General features: G+C 42.6%; 1 protein-coding gene across 2 annotated transcripts in view; it reads left to right on the top strand.

The window, feature by feature from the left end:
* Positions 1 to 2,522: 2,522 nt before the first annotated feature.
* Positions 2,523 to 20,950, top strand: part of fmr1 (fragile X messenger ribonucleoprotein 1) — a 45,306-nt gene continuing 26,878 nt past the window's right edge. For both annotated transcript variants that reach the window (XM_078412206.1, XM_078412207.1), the window contains exons 1-7: positions 2,523 to 3,042; positions 14,262 to 14,314; positions 15,845 to 15,938; positions 18,865 to 18,936; positions 19,954 to 20,102; positions 20,230 to 20,323; positions 20,427 to 20,543. In XM_078412206.1, coding sequence (XP_078268332.1) covers positions 2,992 to 3,042; positions 14,262 to 14,314; positions 15,845 to 15,938; positions 18,865 to 18,936; positions 19,954 to 20,102; positions 20,230 to 20,323; positions 20,427 to 20,543 — 630 coding nt within the window. In that variant the 5' untranslated portion in view covers positions 2,523 to 2,991. The remainder of the gene's footprint in view (positions 3,043 to 14,261; positions 14,315 to 15,844; positions 15,939 to 18,864; positions 18,937 to 19,953; positions 20,103 to 20,229; positions 20,324 to 20,426; positions 20,544 to 20,950) is intronic.

Genomic DNA, 20,950 nt, shown 5'->3' with positions numbered 1-20,950 from the left:
AGCTGTTGTGTCCTCCGCAGCTGCAGGCCGCGCTCCGTCCACGTGCTCGGCCTCTTGGAGCGGCACCCACTCCAGCGGAGACCCAGGTTGTTGCAGGGCCTCCAACGGCCCACTCCCCCGTCGAGGGCATGCACGCTGTCTCGCAGCCGGTCTGCTGACCAGCCCTCCAGGTAGTTTCCTGAGGATCCTCAATCTGTCTGTGACGGGCAGGTTAGGGCCTACCAGGTGTGTTCTAATCTGCAATGCGGTATCTGGTGGGTGAGCTGGACCTTTCGGGCGGGTTCTCGGTCTATGGGCCACAGCGCTCCCCTGGATATTCCCGCCTTGCGCACGGTATCTCTCCTCACTCAGCTGGTGGAGAGCCTAGTCCTGGTCGGCTCCACGCCGGCAGCTGGGTGCAGTCTGGCAAGATTGCAGTGTTCGCTGGGAGCTCCCATCTGCACTGGCGCAGAAGTCGCTGAGAGCTCACTTGAGGTTGACCAGATCTTAATTGTGTACAAGGTATCTGCTGATTTGATTGGATAGCATGCAAAATAAAGGTTTTCACTTTACCTTGGTACATGTGAAAATAATAAACCTTAAAGCAGTTTTAGGTTATTCGTGTTTCATACGTGCAATTAAAAATAACTTTCCATATCTGAAAGGAAATAAAAGCTTATGGATTGATGTTAATTTGGTCCTGAGAGATGCATCAGAATGAACTATGAGGGGAAAGGTGGTGCGATAAAGCTGAGCACGGTAGCGCAGCGGTAGAGTTGCTGCTTTACAGCGAATGCAGCGCCGGAGACTCAGGTTCGATCCTGACTACGGGTGCTGCACTGTAAGGAGTTTGTACGTTCTCCCCGTGACCTGCGTGGGTTTTCTCCGAGATCTTCGGTTTCCTCCCACACTCCAAAGACGTACAGGTTTGTAGGTTAATTGGCTGGGTAAATGTAAAAATTGTCCCTAGCGGGTGTAGGATAGTGTTAATGTACGGGGATCGCTGGGCGGCACGGACTTGGAGGGCCGAAAAGGCCTGTTTCCGGCTGCATATATATGATATATGAATTACACTCTGCACTCCGTATCCTTCCTTTTCCTCTATTGTATGGCATAGTACTTTGTTTGTCACATGTAACGAGGTACAGTGAAATTCATTTTTGTATACAAGTACAAGTGTACACAAGCCCAGGTGTTGCGGGGCCAGCCTGGCCAAGCGTAGCTGTTGTGTCCTCCGCAACTACAGGCCGCGTCTCATCCATGTGCTCGTCCTCTTGGAGTGGCAGCCACTCTAGCGTAGCCTCAGGCTGTTGCAAGGCCACCAGCAGCCCTCTCCATCAGGGCCGTGAACACCCTCCCGCAGCCGGTCTACTTAACGGCCCACGAGATAGATTCCCGTTGGTCCTCCATCCGCAGAGGGCGAGTCAGGCCTTCCAGGCGGATTCCGGTACGCAGGTTCTGTCAATGGCGGTGAGTCCCCGGTCTGTGGCAGGTAGACTGCGCCGACGAAGCGGGTTCTGCTTTGCGACGCGGGTCCAATGTTGCGGCGGGCGAGGCGGACCTGCCGGGCGAATCGCCGGTCAGCGTCGGGCGAGCTGGACCTTCTGGAGGGGTTCTCAGTCTATGGGCCACGACGGCCTCCAGGATATTCCCGCTGCACGCATGGCGCTTCTCGCCTTGTTCTGCTGGCGGAGGGCTTGGTCCTGATCGGCTCCACGCTGGAGTTTCGGTCCAGCATGACTGCACAGTGCTCACCGGGAGCTCCCATCTGCACTGGGAGTTCATCTGAGGATCACTAGATCTTATCTGATTTGGTTGGATAGTATGCAAAATAAAACTTTTCACTTTACCTTGCTACACATAATATTAAACCTTATAGAAGTTTTTAGGGTATCCATGTTTCATATAAAATAGGAATATATAAGAATGACTTTCAAGACCTGAAAGGAAAAAAACGTTTATGGATTTAAGTTAATTTGATCTCGGGAGATGCATGAGGGGAAAGGTGGTGCAAAAAGCTGAGAATTATATTCTGTATGCACTCTGTATCCTCCCTTTTGTTCTCTATTGTACTGGAGTTTGACTTGATTGCATTGATGCATTGGACAGTGTGCAAACCGAATAATCGGAGCAGCAGGAACGAAGCAGGTTTTGTGTGGGGAAGGAACTGTAGGTACTGGTTTACAGTCACCGAGATAGATACAAAATACTGGAGTAACTCAGCATCTCTGGACAGATGATATGGTTGACCATTCGGGTCGAGACTCTTTTTTTAATCGCTTTGTGGATGTTTTCTGTGCGAGGTGTGGAGACTCACGTCCCGCAGCGAGCTCAAAACTCCGTTCCCGACCGCCTGTCGCCGTAAACTGAGCGGCAACAGCCCGCTCCGGGGACCAACACCCCCCCCCGCCCCCCTGTTCCCGCTCCGCCGCCAGCCAACCCGCGGCCGCCTCCCACCCGGCCGGCGTAGACCCGGCCCACCCGCGCCGTGTCGGCGCCTCGCATTGGTCCGCCCATCCGTCAATTACCCGGGGGAGTGAGTGCCCACCCACCGCACTGGCGGGCCGGCGGCAACGCGCGCCATTTGGGAGCCTGAGGGAAGGGATTTTATCTTTTTTTAAATCATTTCTTCTTATTGCTCGCACGGTCAAACAAGAAACATGTCACTGGTTTAGCGGCGGGAGCAAGAGAAGAAGGAGGGAAGAAGTGGCGAAAGAGAGATTTTTTTTTTGACTGGCGTCAAAAGAAAAAAACAGCCCCGATTTTTAAAAAAAGGCTCGCGCACACACACCCGGCCAACGACCAACGGTCGCCGTGCGAGAGCGCGCGGATCCCGGCGGGGAGAGCAGAGCAGAGGAGAGCGCGCGCTCGTGTGTGGGGCGTGGGACATATCGGGGGCGCGCTCACCCCCCCCTTCCACTCCACGGTTGGGAGCGGGAGCGCGCGTCGGTCGGGAGCGTCGTTGTTGGGGCGCGCCCGCGCGGCTCCCAGACTGCACCTGGCGCGGCCAAGATGGAGGATCTGATGGTGGAGGTGCGCGGCTCGAACGGAGCCTTCTACAAGGTAGGCGCGCCGGTCGCTGCTCATTCACCCCCCCTTCCCATCTCATCCCGGTGCCTCCACCCTCCTTCCCCCCCGCGCCGTCGGCTGTAGCCGGGCCGCCGGGTGGGTACGTTGGGCTCGATGGGCGGTCAGGCTGGGCCCTCGCCTCGGCTCCTTCATGTCCCCTCCATCTCCGCCGCCCCTTCACACGAAGGCCCTGCCCTGGGCGATGGAGACCTCTCCCCCGTGTTGTGGCTGCTCTTCGCCCCCCTGGCTGCCGACCAAGACCCCGTCCCCTTTGTGTTTACACTCCGTTGCCTGCCTGGCGCTTCTTCATTGTCTGAGCGTCTTGGAGATAGATGCTCATTGTTTGTGTGTCTTGGAGTCAGACTGCGTGGAAACTGGCCCTTCGGCCCAACTCGCCCACGCTGACCAACATGTTCCATCTACATTAGTCCCACCCTCCTGCGTTTGGATCATATCCCTCTTTACCTATCCCATCCATGTGTCAGTCTAAAGTCTATTAAATGCTGTTATAGTACCTGTCTCAACTACCTCCACTGGCAGTTCGTTCCATAAACCCAGTCCCTCTGTGTGAAAAATGTTGACTCTCAGGTTCCTATTAAATCTCCCCCCCCCCCCTTAAATCTATGTCCTCTGGTTGTTCATTCCCCAACTCTGGGTAAAAGATTACTCATTCATCCTATCTATTCCCCATCACTACACTTTATACACCTCTATATTCATCTGCTTGTCTCGGGCGGACACTGGCTGTCTGCGTGTCTCGGGCGGATGATGCTGTACATCTTGAACGAGATACTGACTGTCTAGACCACTCATCTGCATGTCTCGGGGGGGGGGGGGGGGGGGGAAGAACGGCCGTCAGCGCAACTTGGGCAGGACGTCCAGTGGTCTGCTTGTCTTGGGCAGGACGTCCAGCCATATACTTGTCTTGGGCAGGACGTCCAGCCGTCTGCATTTCTCGGGGGGGGGGGGGGAAGACACCGGCCATCTGCGTGTCTCGTGGTGAAGGCGCCGACCGTCTGTGCGTCTCGGGCTCATATTGGAGGAGACGGTGGCCGTCTGAGCCTCGGGTGGATGATGCTGGCCCTCTGCACGTGTTGGACACTGACTGTCTTGTTGGACACTCGCCGTCTGTAAGTCTTCGGGGGAGGGGGCGTCTACACGTCTTGGGGGGGGGGGGCACCTTGGGTAGACGCTGGCCATCTGCGCCCGAATCTGGGGAAGACACACGGCATCCGGGAAGCTGCTGGCCTTCTCTTAACCAAGTTTCAAGATGTTGTAATTTTAGATCGCATAATATATAGTGACCAAACAATGACAGTGAACTTATTTTTCCTTTTCCTGTTAATTGGTGGTGTTTGAAGTTCAGTTAAGAGGATATAACGGCTAGACAGACTGGTGTTTACTTTGAACAGATGCTGGGATTTTTAGAGAGATGTACAAACATTTGTTAAAGCAGAATGGATTCCCAATTCCATATTGGAGGGATGATTATCTTGGGATCATACAATAAAGATTGTTACATCCTGTAGATAATGGGAATCTGAAATAAAGTACCACTGGAAATGCTTGGCAAGTCAGGCAGCGTCTGAAGAGAGAAACAGATAATGTTTTGGGTTGATGACTTTACAGGCGTGGAATAGAGGATTCCCCCCCCCCCCACTGTAATAATTTTAATGGCATTTTATTTTGTTTATACTTTACCTTTAGGCTTGTTATTGTCACATGTGCCAAAGTGCAGTAAAAATCTTTGTTTTGCATACATTGTTTAGAATATAGTTCTCAGCATTGTAGCACATCAGTTGTAGTTTTAACTCTTGTGCATTTGGATAGTTGCCTACAAATAAATATTGGGGTGGGGTGAGATGTGTATTGGTGGGGGGGGATATTTATTGTTTGTGCAATTCCGTGTGTTAGTAGTGTTTATCATTTTTCCGTTCTATTATGTACATTCTTGGATTATTGACCTAGTGTTTGCCTCTGTTCCAAGCAAGGTTGTTCATATCGCCATGGTTCAAAGCATTGTTATGGAGCCCAAATGGTATCAGTGGAATTAACTTGCAGTTTTATTTGGCAAACTTATCAACTAATAACAATGTGGATTGTCTTGAGTCTACTGTAAACGGACATTTGTTATGGATACTTTTTGCTGTCAAGGCACAAATAAGCACGTTAGTTTTCTGTTAAATTGGAGAATTCAATATTTATACCATTGTGTTGTAAGCTACCCAAGCGGAATATGAGGTGCTGTTCCTCCAGTTTATATGTGGCTTCACTCTGGCAATGTAGGAGGCCTAGGGCAAAGGTTGAAATGGGAAGGAGAGTTACAATGGTTGGCAACCAGGAAATCCAGCAGGCCAAATGTTCGGCACAACTTTCGCCGAGTCTATGTTTGATCTCACCAATGTAAAGGAGACCACATTGGGAGTACTGAATGCAGTACACGAGGTTGGAAAATTGCACGGGAACTTCTGTCTTACCTGGAAGAACTGCCGGGATCCCTGGATGGTGCAGGAACAGGTGTTGCATCTCTTGCAGTTGCGAGGAAAGTGCTGGGAATGGAGCAGGATGGTTGGGAGGAATGAGCGAACCAAGGAGTTGCAGGGCTACAGAATGGGATGGGGACAGGAAGAGTTGACTGGTGTGAGGGTCACGTTGAAATAATTCCAAATTTGCTGTGCCTTCAGCTGAACTAATTTTCTCAATTGTGTTCCTGTTTTCCATTTTTTCTTCTGATGCTCCTTAACCTGTTGCTAGTCAAGCTTTTGGTAATCTGGCCTGACTTTTATTTGGATCAGTGTCAATATTTATTCACTCATGTTGAGCGTAATGGGTTACTTTCACTTATGTTACAGATAAAAGTTATTTTTCAGTGTAGTGACAAGAGTGCACAATGTTGGAGATGCTCTCTTTTTGGATGTGGTGTTAAATCAAGGCCTGTCTGTCTATTCAGATTGTTGTTAAAGTTCCCATTGCATTGTTCAAAGAACAGGGAGTTCTTCTCGTACCTTGAACAATATTCAGTTCTCAACCAACAGGTTATTTACTTTATCTCCCTTGCTATTTGTGGCACCTTGCTGTGTGCAAATTGCTAGTTGAAAAACTATAATCTTTGAAAGTAATTTATTGGCTGTGAAGTTTTGTGAGATGCCCGAGGACTTTGAAGGGCATCATGTCAATGCAACTTCCTTTTAGCTTCTATAAAAACATTGCACCTGGAAATGTTTGCATGCTCTACTTCACAAAATTGAAATACACGTAAAATTACTAATACCAAAACCAAAAGAAATGCATTTTAAAATTGGGGAAAGTATGACACACCACGTTGGACATGATGCCCAACGCTGGACATGCAAAGCTGTTGGAGCAATAGCTGATCGGTTCAATACTGAATGAAAAGAGATAGGAAAGCTGTGTTCAGAATTTTCATTGAGAAGCAGCTATGAGTTAACAGAAAAACAGAACACTGAAATAGAATTAGATACTTAGTTGGAACATTGATAAGATAAAGAATGAAAGAAAACGCCAAGTATCTAGACATTGTATGAAAACTGGAATGTTTCTTCCTTTTAGTAATTTATCATTGTTTTCTGTTAATTTGTAGCTTTTCATGGGAGGATATATTTGGAACCTGGTTCAAACAAATTTATAGACAATAAAGGGCCATTCGGCCCTTCGAGCCAGCACCACCATTCAATGTGATCATGGCTGATCATTCTCAATCAGTACCCCGAATGGCCTACTCCTGCACCTATTGTCTATTGACACCATTCAGATAATAACCTGCCTTCCTATTCTTACCACCAAAGTGGATAACCTCACACTTATCCACATTAAACTGCATCTGCTATGCATTCGCCCACTCACACAATCTGTCCAAGTCACCCTGCACCCTGCTTACGTCAGCACTCGGGCAAAGGCCTGCTTTTTGATGAAATGTCTTCTGTTGTTGCCTTTTAAACATTAAAGTGCTGCATGGTTTGCTTTTGTCTGCTGCCAATGTTGCTCAGTGTTTCAAAAGATCTTGCAGCAGAGGAAGGCATTTTGTCCATCATGCCTCTCTGGTAGAGCTACCCAACCAGTCCCACCATCCTGTTTATTTTTGTCATCTTTACTACACAACTAATTTTCATTCCTTACTAATCCAATTCCCTTTGGAAAGTCACTACAGAATCTTCTTTCACTGTCCTCTTGGGAATTGTGTTCTAGATGACAACAATATGCTGTGTAGAAAGAATATTGTTTTGCCATCCCCTCTGTTTCTTTGCTCGGTGTGAAAGGGGCCAATTTTGGAACTTTGGGTTGATTTATTGGCTGTGTTGAAGTCTATTTGAACTTTTGAGTACATTGTATTATGGATAAGAACGAGACTGGTGGGCCAGGTGTAGCACCAATTATGCAACTTCGTAATATCGCTTCATGATGATGACACTTGTGAAATATAGATGGAAGGAACTGCAGACGCTGGTTTACAAAAAAGACAAAGTGCTGGAATAATGCAGTGGGTCAGGCAGCATCTATCGAGAACATGGATAGACAACCCTTCTTCTGACTGATTGTGGGGGAGGGGTGAAAGCTGGAGGAAAGATGGTGACGGGACAGAGTCTGGCAAGTGATGGGTGGGTACCGGTGAGAGGAGTTTTTGATTTGCAAATGGTGAGACAAAGGCCTGAGATGAAATTACAGAAGGTGTGAGATAAGATACGGGTAAAAGAGATGCGAAGCTGGTGGAAGGTGAACGAGGGATGAGGAAAACGTGGGGTGTTTGTCGGTTAGTTACCCAAAATTGGGGAATTCAATGCTCGTCCATTAAGCTGTAACTACCCCACAGAATGTGAGGTGCTGTTCCACCAGTCTGTGTGGCCTCACTCTGGCAGTGGAGGAGGAGACCCAGGACAGAAAGGTCAGTATGGGAATGGGAGTTAAAATGGTCAACAACTTGGAGATCCAGAAGGTTGTGGTCGACCGAGTGCAAGTATTCGGCGATAAGATTGCGTAATCTATGCTTGATCTCCCTGATGTAAAGGAGGCCACATGAGGAGCACAGACTGCAGTAGATGAGGTTAGAGGTTAGAGATGTGAACATCTGATGTATGCCAATGAAAATCTAGCCGAAATTATTTTTAAAAGTGAAACAATTTTCTTTTTATTTGAGGATTTGCTGGATGAATTAAGATTGGCCAATAACTCGCTACTATTGTCCAGCAAATCTGCAAATTGACAATTCTCTTTGCTGCCCAGTTTTATATTAGTATCGCAAGGTTTTGATTGGAAAAATTGGCACGGATGCTGAAAAAAAAGAATGTTTGAATGACAAACACTTTTTTATGGCAGACAGATGTCTGGGTCTCATGCGCTGATTCTGCATGTCATTACAAATTTCTGCACCTAATTCAGGATATATTGTATAATTTTCCAATAATCATTTGTCAGATAGGTAGAGTATATATTTTTAACATTATATCATTAAAAGGAATATCTTGGCTTTTGTTAACGGGTAATTTATATTCCCATGTCAAAATACTCTCATCACTTAAAACATTAATGATTCAGTGATACTTTATTGTCACGTGTACAGCAAAATTCTTTTTGTTTGCATACAATCCAGTCAAATCTTACTGCAGAATTCACCTAGGCAGCATACAAAAACTTTCCATGTTTCAGTTTCTTCCCCTGGCACAATCCAATCTGGTTTCATTTCAAGTAAACCTGATGTGAAAATATGGACGTATACTTTGATGCATTACAGCACAAAGGCAAAGACCATTTTGTCCCCCTATGATATGGATGACAGTCTTCCTTCGGATTTCCGCGTTTTTTAAATCCTTTTTTACATGGTTTCCGCGCTTTTCACTTTGCCAAATAAAAATAACAATAAATAAACGATATATAGACTTGTAATGAACACTAGGGTTCCGCGAGAAATCTCCCCGAAGGTGTGGCACCTAGGCTGGGCAAGGCAGCCAATCTCGACCTCATCGGGACTTTCACGGCCAATTTGTCAATTCGACCGCTAGAGGTTTTGCGAGAAACCCCTCCGCGCGCCCTGGAAGTCTCCCCGGAAATGTGGCACATAGGCTGGGCAAGGCAGCCAATCTCAACCTCATCAGGACTTCCACGGCCGATCGGTGGGTTGAATTTGCAACCTGCGGCCGGGGCTCTAGAACTCCAGCTCAGCAAATCTATCCCCATAAGCGACTTCCTTGGCCTGCTGGATAAACTAGCAAAGCTCTGGAACCAAGAGTGCCAGAAAATCAGTGGTGGAACTGTAATGTGAATATTAAATTTAAGTGCAAGATTATATAACTAAATTAATTAAAACGGGGTTAAAATATAAAACACAGCAGAAAAGCCAATTGTCACCTTTTTGGGCTGATTATCAATTAATGTGCAAATTTACTTAAATATTATTAGTGTACAGTAACATATTCACATTTTGTAATATCTGTTTTTACGTTGAAATGCACTAAAAGAGGCTTGAAACGGGTAATTTTTGGGTGTAAATCTTAAAATTTTGCGTTTTAAATTTTTTTTAAAATTGCCCCCGTTGTACGCCTCGTGCAAGCACTCGGCTCTTTTCCTCTCTTTTTGACCTCGCTCACATGCCTGCTTCCTTATTATTCTGATTTTTATTTCCTGATGGCCAGATTATCAGTTGATGGATGGGTGTGTAAGGTAATGAAAATTCACCCATGTGGAACTCAAAAATCATTACAAAATATTTGAAATGTAGGATAAAATTTACACTCAGAATTTTTTTTATAAACAAATAAATTAAAATTTCGTTTTTCAAACACATTTCTTGACACGCTCAGATGATGCGGCCTCGCAATACAGAAAATTGCGTCTTGTGCGGACCGTTTTCTGGGACACGGCCCCAGTAATGCGGAGGGTTGCCTGTACAATGAAAAGAAGAATTTTGATACACTTACTGTAGCACTGATATTTATTTGTTTACAGGATATGCTTACATTTATTGCCCTCACCCCAGTTGCCCCAAAGGGGTGACACAGTGACGCAGTGGTAGAGTTGCTGCCTACAGCGGCCAGAGACCCGTGTTTGATCCTGTCTACGGATGCTGGGTATTCGGAGTTTGTAGAACCCGCGTGGGTTTTCTCCAGGTGCTCTGGTTTCTTCCTATGCTCCAAAGATGTACAGGTTTGTAGGTTAATTGGCTTCTGCAAGTTGTCCCTTGTGTGTAGGATAGTGCTAGTGTATGGGGTTCTTCTTGCGTTTGAGGCAGCAGAAGTTATGTAACGCCCTCCAGGCACTGTAGCCAGTGCAATGTGCTGTTGTCAAGGGCCGTGAGGTCTACCCCTCCACCAGGGGGAGGGAGGACAGTGCAGCCGAAAATGACGTGCTGCGCTGTTTGCTGGTCTGCTCCACACACGCAGGCTGCTGATGAACGCAACCCCCAACGATGCATGTTGGCATTGAACCGGCCGACCCCTGTGCGGAGCCGGTTCAGGGCGACCCAATCTTTGCGGGACATGTCCGAGCCGGGTGGGGCTGTGGTGTTCGGTGCGACAGTGAATTGAGGAGGTTGCGATGTCTGTTCCCGGCTGGTTCTCCATGCTCCTAATATGTTGAAACCGGAGCCACAGAAGGTCGCTGCATGACGGGAGAAAGAGTGACGAGATGACAGGCGTTGAGGTCCCAGTTGCTGTGAATACTGGGCGAGGTGGTGCAAAGGATGTTTGGCGTCCGATGGGGCCTTGCACACCAGCCTATGAGTGAAGAACTCTCTGCGAAGCTTGGCGGGTGCGATACCTGCGAGCACCGGCAGGAGATCCGTCGGAGTAGGGCGCAGGCAGCCAGTGATGATCCATGGTGTCGTTTAGGGTGGCGTCTAGCTTGTATGGAGTGATCGCTGGTCGGCGCATACCTAGTGGCCCGAAGGACCTGTTTCTACGCAGTATCTCAAGTCTAAACTGAAGAAGCAATGTAAAGTCACACTGCTAATTTTATTAGTCTGTATGATTAAGAATATCAAATTTCCTTCCCCGAAGTATATTAAATTAATTTTTGTCTACGTTTCAGCAGCTTCATTGTTCCCATTTTTAAAATGATCTTTTTACGATAACTTTTTAAAAATTACTCATTTAAATTTCCCATCTGCCATGGTGAAATTTGTACTCATTATCTTTAGATCAACAGGATTCTGGCTAGTGGTGGAGTGACTTCTGGGCAACTATACCTTTACTTTATAAGATGGAAGTTCAAATAATGGTAGTCATATTGTTGAATCAACCAATTTAAACATTTGACCTTGTGACATGGGATTTGGTCTGGAAAACCTTTCTGCCATTTGTGAAAAGCAAATTTACATTGCAGCTTGGTAATCAATATAATTAGTTTGTTCAGTGCAATTTTGGTTGCCTCTGCTGAATATTACATTCTGGCCCAAAATTGGAATATCAAATGCTTGATTGAGTTTTATTAGTGTAAAATCATTTTTTCATACTTTTTTGCCAAATATCAAATTTTTGCTGAATTGCCATTTTTAACTAGTTTGGCAGAATCAACAAAGGAAGAAATAGGTTTTGATGTATCTTCCATCTAGTCTTTTTTGCTATTGTTGCTCCTTTTTTGGGTCAAATTTTCAGTTTCTAGATCTGCGGTAAAAAAAAATCTCTTGTAAATCAAATCCAATAAATTGTACCTTGATATCTGCCTAAAGTTTTGCAGGAACAAGGAGCTGCAGATGCTGATTTATTTTAAAAGGGCACAAACTACTAGAATAAATACAGCGGGTCAGACAACATTCCTGGAGAGTATGCCTCGTGTTTTATTTTGAGTCGGGGCCCCTTTTTCAGACATTGCGGGGGGGGGGATGGTGGATGGAAGAGAGATAATCCACCTCAATCTGTCTAAAGAAGGGTCCCGACCGGAAACGTCACAAATCCATGTTCTCCAGGGGATGCTGCCTGACCATTGAGTTGCTCAAGTTTTTTCAGGTATTGCTATTTATGTTTTCTGTTTTTGCTCCATGTAAATTATCCTTCCATGTTTTCTGAAACTATTTTGAAGACATTAACTGGTGCTTACATTTGCATATATCCAATGAATCATGTAAAGAATGATAAAAGCCTACAGCACAGCAACAGGCCCTTTCGGCCCACATCAACCATTTCAAATGTAATGCCTGCCTACACTAATCGCTTTTTTCGCATTAGAACAGTAACCCTCTACGCTTTTCCTATCCATGTGCCTGTCAAACACCTTTTAAACTTTTGTAATTGTTTCTGACTCCACTACCTCTGGTGGCGCATTCCAGGTATTCTCCCCTCTCGACCTGAAATGTCACCTATTCCTTTTCTCCATAGATGTTGCCTGACTGAATACTCCAGCATCTTGTGTGCATCTTTGGTGTATACCAGAATCTGCAGATCCTTCCTATACACTCCCTATTGGCTATCTGCCTTCTGTTCCAAGCACCATCTTGGTGAATCTCTTCTGCCTGCTCTCTGCAACCACATCCTTCCTTTAGTGCGACAACCAGAACAATACATAATAGTGTGGTCTGAGCAACATTTTGTACAATTACATCATGGGGCCCAATTCTTAAACTATAAGGCCAAACCAATATGTCAAATGTCTTTTTCATTACCCTATGTCGCTACTTTCAGGGAGTTATGAACTTGTTTCAGTGATCCTAAGGTCCATGCCATGTACTCAGTGTGCCCTACCAGAAATTGCTGCTCTTGGGTGCATAATGTCATACTACTTCCTACATACTACATTCTCATTCAATTGTTTATATATCTCACTAGTAACAAATTCCAAAGACGTCCAGGTTTGTAGGTAAACTGCCCCTAGTGTCTAGGATAGAACTAGTTATATGGGTGATTGTTGTTTGGCATGGACTCGGTGAGCCATGGTCTCTGTTTCCACGCTATATCTCAAAAACAAAATGTAGCACAAATCCGTGTGGTACACCGCACGTTAAAGTTTTTCAATTCAGGAAAAACACCCACCCACTATCTGCCTTCTATCACCCAACCAATTCTAGAGCCAGTTTGCCACCATGCTACAGATCCCTTGCATATTAACTTTCTGGAGTAGTCTACCATGCAGGGCCTTGTCAAAAACCTTTCTAAACAGGCATGTGAATTTTCCGTGTTTCTGTGGTTTTCCGTGTCTTTAAAATCCATTTTCCGTGCTTTTTGCATGATTTCCGTGTTTTTCACTTTGCCAAAAGTGCATTTACCAACGGAGAAATCGGGTTTTAAAAAAAATAAAGAAAATAAACGATGTATAGACTGATAATGAACACTAGGGTTCCGCTAGAGGTTGCTAGGGGTTCCCCGAGAAATCCCCCGTGCCCTGGAAGCTTTGGATAGGGCCGTGTTCAAAGATTTCTCAGCAGCTTAAATAAATAAGCCATATTTGTCACTGACTTAATTTACAAAAAAAAAGAGTTTATGAATATGTGCCTACAAAAACATTCCCCAGCCAGAACCTCTGGATGAACCATAGAGTCAGAATCTGCTGAAGGCTAGATCTGGGGTGTTGGGAATGGTGATTCAGAGTCATACAAGACATACCAGGGCAGCATAGTGGTGGAGCGGTAGAGTTGCTGCCTTACAGCACCAGAGACTCTGGTTTCATCTTGACTATGGCTGCTGTCTGTATGGAGTTTGTACGTTCTCCCTGTGAGCCCATGGGCTTTCTCCGGGAACATAAGGTCGTTGACAGTTGCTCTTTTCATTGGATGATTTTAGATGTATGCTTTTAAGAATAACTAAAAGGGTTTTCTTCCCACTTATGGATGTTTATCATGCTTTAGTAGTGTTGTACGTGCAGTTGTGCTGTTGTACATGTACCTACCCTGATTATCAGGAGACAAGCAGATGCTGGAACCTTGGTCAAAACACAGTGCTCGAGGAACTCGGCAGGTCAGACAGCATATGTGGATTAATTGAAATGTGCAGAATCTGAGGAAGGGCCCCGACCCAAAGCATGGCCTGTCTATTCCCTCTACCGATGCTATCTAATCTGCTGAGTTCCTCCAGCTCTGTATTCTGCTCTTTCTTGGCTAACTTTAATATAATCAACACACCATTAAGCTGTAATCTGAATGTTGCAGGAGCCTTTATTGGTGCTTGATCGCTAACGATATTTACTAATTAATCATGGTAAACCTCTTGATAAACTGTGCACGAACTTCATCGATGTCCTTTATTTTGTGCTCAATATTTTTAAATCTCTTACAGGCATTTGTGAAGGATGTGCATGAAGAAGCTTTGACTGTGGCTTTTGAGAACAAGTAAGTCTTTGTTTTGTAAGATATTTCCTATAAATCAGGTCTGCTTGGAAAGGATGTGAAATTTTTATGAAATGTCAAAAGGAAAACTACATGAATGCTTTATTTTTATTCTTTGGTTAGATTACAAGTAATGGTAATTTGCAGAATAAGAATAAATTTGAGTTTTTCTAGTTTTTATGTACTGAAGCATCGCCAGCCTTGAGTATTTTCTCCCAAGAATCAATCTTCACCACATAATCATAATACTCAGCAGCAGCAGTATCTGATTCACTGCTGATCGCATTACTTTTCTTAACTGGTATCAGCACATAATTCCAACTCCTGGTGACTATTGCTGGTAGCAGTAAACGACTTTGTTTTTCTCCATGGATTTGGGGAACAGAGGGTGGGATGAGGAATGTTCTTCGACCAATTATAACCCTGATAAACCTGGAACGAAAAATAGTGGAATCTCTTAGCACTTTATAACGCATCTTTGGAGAAACAGTAAATATTTTAGGTCAATGAACTTCGTCAGAAAAAAAACATGGAGCTGTGTTCTGGTGTAAGATCGTCAATTTGAAATGTTAACTCTTTCTCCGTGGATACAACAGGAGTATTTCTAGCATTTCTGTTTCTATTTCAGATTTGCAACATCTTCAATTATTTTGCTTTCAGATTGGTGGTATAATTTGATCCAGGTTAAGAACGTGTTATGGTATTTCTCCATGTTCCAACTAGATTACTTATGGGGCCTTGTGGGAAGCCACTTAATTTAGTTTACGAAACAGCATGGAAACCGGCCCTTCGGCCTGCCGACCATCAGTCACCCGTTCACACTAGTTCTATGGTTATCTCACTTTCTCATCCACACCATACATACTTAGGGCAATTTCCAGAGGCCAATAAACCTACACTTCTTTGGGATGTGGGAACCAACCTGATGGTTGATGTGGGAAACCACCCTGATGTTTTAGGCAGCACTTTCGAATATGAAATATGAACTTTGTGTAAACTGGAGTAGGAAAATAACTGCAGATGCTGATACAAATCAAAGGTATCACAAAAAGCTGGTGTAACTCAGAAAAATGTTTGATAGTCCTATCATTAATTCTGGAGAGAGTGATCATTTAATTTAACAAGCAGCAGTCTATATGCGGCATGTGAATTTATCAGAGGCTAAGTAATAAATTAGTTTAACATATGTTTTTATTGATTTTCGGATGTGAGCAACAATGAGAGTGCGGTGATGAAAATTGTTGCTCATCCTTTGTCCAAATTAACTGAGTAGTGTTGGATTATACTCATTACTCATAATTGTGAGATACTTCCTCCATCTGCACAAAGCCACAGTGACTTTACCAATTAGTCCAAATGCGAGTAAATCCTTTGCAAGTTTTCTAGAATAATTTCCCTAACACTGTAATGTCACAGGCCTGTAATATCCTGGTTTGTCCCAGTTGCCCTTCTTAAACAAATGGATAATATTGGTTTATGCTCGTTTTACCAATGTGTAAATCTCATAATTACTCTTTCAAATTCTGATTTCAGCTGGCAACCTGAAAGACAAATCCCTTTCCAAGATGTACGATTTCCATCACCAGCAGACTATCACAAAGATATTAATGAAGGTGATGATGTTGAGGTAAGTGATTATTCATGAAGATAATATGTGGTATTGTGTTGAAGCATCTATAGGTTATTGTAAGGTGCTGTTGTGATGTTTACCTCATTATAACGAAATGTGATTCATCTGAAAAGTTCATTTTGTTTATCTTTCCACAGAGGCTGATTGACTCGCTGAGTATTTCTGCCTTTTTCTGCATTTGTTTTTTTCCAGTTTATTCATTCTTAAATGATGTTTACTTAATAGATTTCAATGTTAGTCAAGCATTTACTTTACACTAAAGCTTGTGCTCACTTGGAATATAAAGATACTTAATAAATAAGACAAATTGCCATTTTAAACTTGTACTTCATGACAAAGCTTTTGGGACTTAATTGATCTTGTCAGTGCTTTTATTGTCGACAAAAAGGTGCTGGTACACCTATCATTCCTTTATGTTGATGTCCATGGTGGATTGTCATGCTATAAAATGCATAATCTGTTTTAAGGGCCTGAACACCTAATTTAATAAATTTTATTGTTTAAACTTAAGTAATCATATTGTAAATTTCTAAATTCTAAACATTTAATTGTTGGGTTTTTAAGTTGCTGGAACTGATGTGTACTGTCACAAAACATGTAAGAAATGGAGTTGTGGTAGAGGGTTGTTTTTCATGCTGGAGACCTGTAATAAATGATGTATCACAGGGCCCCATTGCAAATTGTCGGACCCAATGTAGTGTGATAGAACAGTGACCCAGCAGTCCAGGTTTAAAGTTACATGAAGGTGGCAATACAGATAGACAGAATGTGTTTAGCACCTTTTCCTTCATCAGTCAGGGAATTGAGTTCAGGATTGAGATGTTGGGTGAGTGTAAAACAATACATGATGTTGCACATGCCAGATAAGTGTCAATACCTTCTTAAAAAGATCAATTGGGACATCATGTTACAGTTGTACAAGATGTTGGCAAAGCCACATTTGGAGTACTGTGTGCTGCTCTGGTCACTGCTATATGAAGAAGACATTAAACTGCAATGCGAGCAAAAAAGATTCCCAAGTATGTTATCTGATCTGGGGCGATAAATGAGAGGTTGGATAAGCTGGGTCTTTTTTCTCTGGAGCATGGAAGGCCAAGGGATGGCCTTAGATGTATACAGGATCATGAGGATCATAGATAAGGTGAACTGCCATGTCTTTCCGCCAAGGTAAGGGATTCTAAAGCCAGAGGGCATGTGTTTAAGATGAAGGGAAAGATTTGATAGGAATTTGAGGAGTAGCTTTTCACATTGAGGGTGGTGGGTACATGGAGCGAGCAGCCAGTGGAAGCTGTAGAGGGTGCATTTACAAAGTTTAAATTTAAACAGGTGCATGAATAGGGAAGCCTAAGAGGGTGGAAGTAGCTCAATTAAGCAATCTAGTTGGCGTGGACAAGTTGGGCCGAAGGGCATGTTTTTGTGCTCAATAGTTCCATGACTAGCTCTATGATTTTTGCTGTTTAATTTTATTTTGCACTTAATAGTGCAAATGACTGAACTGACATCTGAATACATCCCCCTAGTTTATGTGATTGGTCATTTTATCTATGTTGAATATTTTCTTATTTCGATAACTTCTGTAAGTTTTCCTTTCTGATCTCTCTGAAGTTTGCCTGCTGTAACAACAGATCAGTTGTTGGGTGGAGAGCCAATTTCCTTGCTCCCAAGTTAAACCATATCACCATTCCATTTTGTACAAGTGGAATAAAACGTTTGATTTCTTTCTGGCACATGTCACCATCTTTTTATGGTGAAGGTTTTTTATGTCACTGATTTTCTTCTCATTATAAAGAAGTTACTTTGATTCGCTCAGTTTCAAGGATTTACAAGCACTTTACTTTTACGGCAATGAGAGATTGTAAAATATTTTGCAGAAACTGAGTTTGTGCTACGCAGAAAGTGTGTTGTTCTGTTGCAGTCTTGAAGGAGTACATGGTTGGAAATCTGTTAATTGGGGATTAATCACTATGCATTGCCTTGTGTAATGAACAGTGTATTGCCTGGAGAAAAAAATAAAGTCGAACTTTTTACCTAAATTATAGAGAAAATGGTGTTTGTTTTCTTTGTACTAAACACTGGGAACTTTTATTTATCAGCTTCAATTGGTAAGTAGCATAATTTGGTCGTGTTATAAAGCACGACATGCAAACAATTACTTTAACCTGCGAGGCGTGGGGACTATACCATTCAATGTTTCAATTTCTGCATCAAGTGTCTGGATAAACGAGTACCGTGTACCATTCTCTTCTTTTGAATAACTTAATTTTGAGTTTGTAAGAGATGAAAATGCCATGTGCAGATATTTTTCCATTACTAGGTCATGGAATCATACAACATTGAAGGAGATTAGTTGAAACACTTCAACGTTTCATGCTTAGTCTCACTATCCAGTTGTACTCCATGGCCCTGTAAAGTGTATGATATATAGCTAAATATTTTGATTAAGCTGCACACTTTAGTGGAATTTTAATTTAGAACCTCTTGAGTTAGTAGTCCAGTATATAAATTATGCCACCATACTCATTTGATGTGTGGATTTGGGCACAATCCGAGGAGGTGATTTAAGCTAAATGTGCAAGTCAGAACTCTGGAATTATCTTGCGGGCTGTAAAATAGAATGGCTTAATTACCATGAACTAGCATCTTGAGCGTGGACTTTTCTCCATTGTATTGATAACCTTTCAATAGTGTTCAAGAGTACTTGAAATCATGTAAAGCTGTCTAAAGGTGGTGTATATGGAACAGACAGTAAATGTCTAGAATGTACAGTCTGCCAATTTAATTAAGTGAATGAGACATTTGAATCACAGCCTAATTAAGGAAAGACATCCAGTTGCTGAATTTATTACCAATAAATAAAATAAATCCATCATTTTTACCCTTATGGATTTTCTCCATCTAAAAGTTGTTATTTCATATTTCCTAGGTCTATTCTCGAGCTAATGAGAAGGAACCTTGCGGCTGGTGGTTGGCAAAAGTTAGAATGATGAAGGGTGAAGTAAGCTATTTGTGTATAAATTCAAGTTGAATTTTGGTTTATAGTACTTCAATACTCTGAATTTGCTCTGATTTAAATTTTTTAAGTTGTGGAACAAAAATCAACAAAGACAGCTTTTTTTGAGGATACTGTATTTTAAATTATTTATCGATAGATACACATGTTCTAAGTTATCTTAATTGCTTTTCCTATCTTAAATAAACGTTCTCGCCCTACACATTTGCTTATAGAATCATGTAATGAAATCCAATTAATGTTACAGGGTGAGAGGAAAGAAAGTGATCTTATGCACTGTAAGTTTGTAACATTAATAGGATCTTTTTGCAGGGAACTACTTCCTGTAAAGTTATGTTATCTGGGTTTCCACTAGGCAGTGCATTCAGTGGATAGGTATATAACAGAAGCTACATAGCAAGACGACATGTTAGTAATTGAGGCTAGTTTAATAGCAATTAATTTAAAAACAAGCTGCTTTTCATGTGTGCAAAAATGACACAGTTATCAGACTTCAAGAGTCAAGTGTTTTTGTCATATGTTCCAAACAGAACAATGATATTCTTACTTGCAGCAGCACAACAGAATATGTAAACCTCGTTCTCTGTAAGCAATATAATAAAAATAAGTTCAGTGCACACACACATGCACATACCACCGATTTAATGACATGGCTACAGTTTAATAAATTAGATGTCATTTTAATTCAGAATTTGAATTTTACTTAAAGTGGCAAAAATATGGGTAGAAATTTACTTCTCAAAGTAAACATGTGGATTAAGTTTTGATGTTGCTGCAGATCAATTCTTATCAAGCTCTTTATAGACTGTTGAGGTGTGGGTTGGCTGATACACATTGTATTAAGTCCATTAAAAATATAAACCAGTGGTTTTGGCCAAACTAACAAGCGTACCATTGTGTCATGCAATATCAAATTTGTAATTGGAAAATATAATTTGGGTGCATTAAGTGAAAGTAAAGCATACATTTCAAGAATCTTTTCTCATGACAATTGTTATTCAGTTTTATGTTATAGAGTATGCTGTTTGTGATGCAACATTCAATGAAATAGTCACAGTTGAAAGACTAAGACCCATCAACCCTAATAAGCCTGCAGCAAAAGGCACATTTCACAAAATAAAACTTGATGTTCCTGATGACCTGAGACGCGCGTAAGTAAATTTATCATGCTAAGTAAGAATTTCACGACCATTGTGTTAATTCTGGATTCTGTTGCACAGTTAAAAAATCCTTAATGCAGTTAGCAGTCTTTCTGTGTTTCCAATTATGTATTTCTAGATGTGCCAATGAATCTGCACACAAGGATTTTAAAAAGGCCATTGGTGCTTATTGCGTGTACTTTGATTCGGAAAGCAATCAACTAGTTGTGTTGGTATGTTTGGCTCTTTCTTCCTTTGTGCTTTTAAAATATCCTAAATATTGAGTTTTATTGGATCACTTTGATCTTAACTCCACTTTCTTTTGCAAAACCCCAGTCCACCAATGAAATGACAGCAAAGCGGGCAAGCATGCTGAGTGACATGCATTTCAGAAGCATTCGGACAAAGTTGACTCTGATGTTGAGGAATGAAGAGGCGAGCAAGCAGCTGGAGGTACGTTGAAGTGGATCAACATTTCTAAATGTACCTTTCTTTGACAATCCAAAGTGGGGGACAAAGTTCATCGGGAAATTTACTGTGAAAGGCTACCATATGGGAAGCAAAAAAGTATACAACGAATAAGCCCAATGATGTGAGCAGTTTTAAACTACCTATCAACAAATTGCCTTTTGACAGTAATGTTTTACTACCCTGTATTTCTAAACAGTACCAGAGTTGTTCACAATATTGAGAGTATGTGAGTGATAAATGAACTTGGAGTTGAGTAAAGAAATTTAGTAAAATTAGGTTTTAATTGCATTATAAATCATGGCACTGACAGTCCATTGAGTTCCAGCATTGAAGTCAATAAAATGACCTATTTAATTTTAATAACCAAAGGAAGTAGACAAATTTCAACT

This window comes from Rhinoraja longicauda, chromosome 15, assembly GCF_053455715.1.
Source record: "Rhinoraja longicauda isolate Sanriku21f chromosome 15, sRhiLon1.1, whole genome shotgun sequence".
Taxonomy (NCBI): domain Eukaryota; kingdom Metazoa; phylum Chordata; class Chondrichthyes; order Rajiformes; family Arhynchobatidae; genus Rhinoraja; species Rhinoraja longicauda.
Note: the sequence above shows the minus strand (reverse complement) of the source record. Positions and strands in the feature narration are given on the sequence as shown.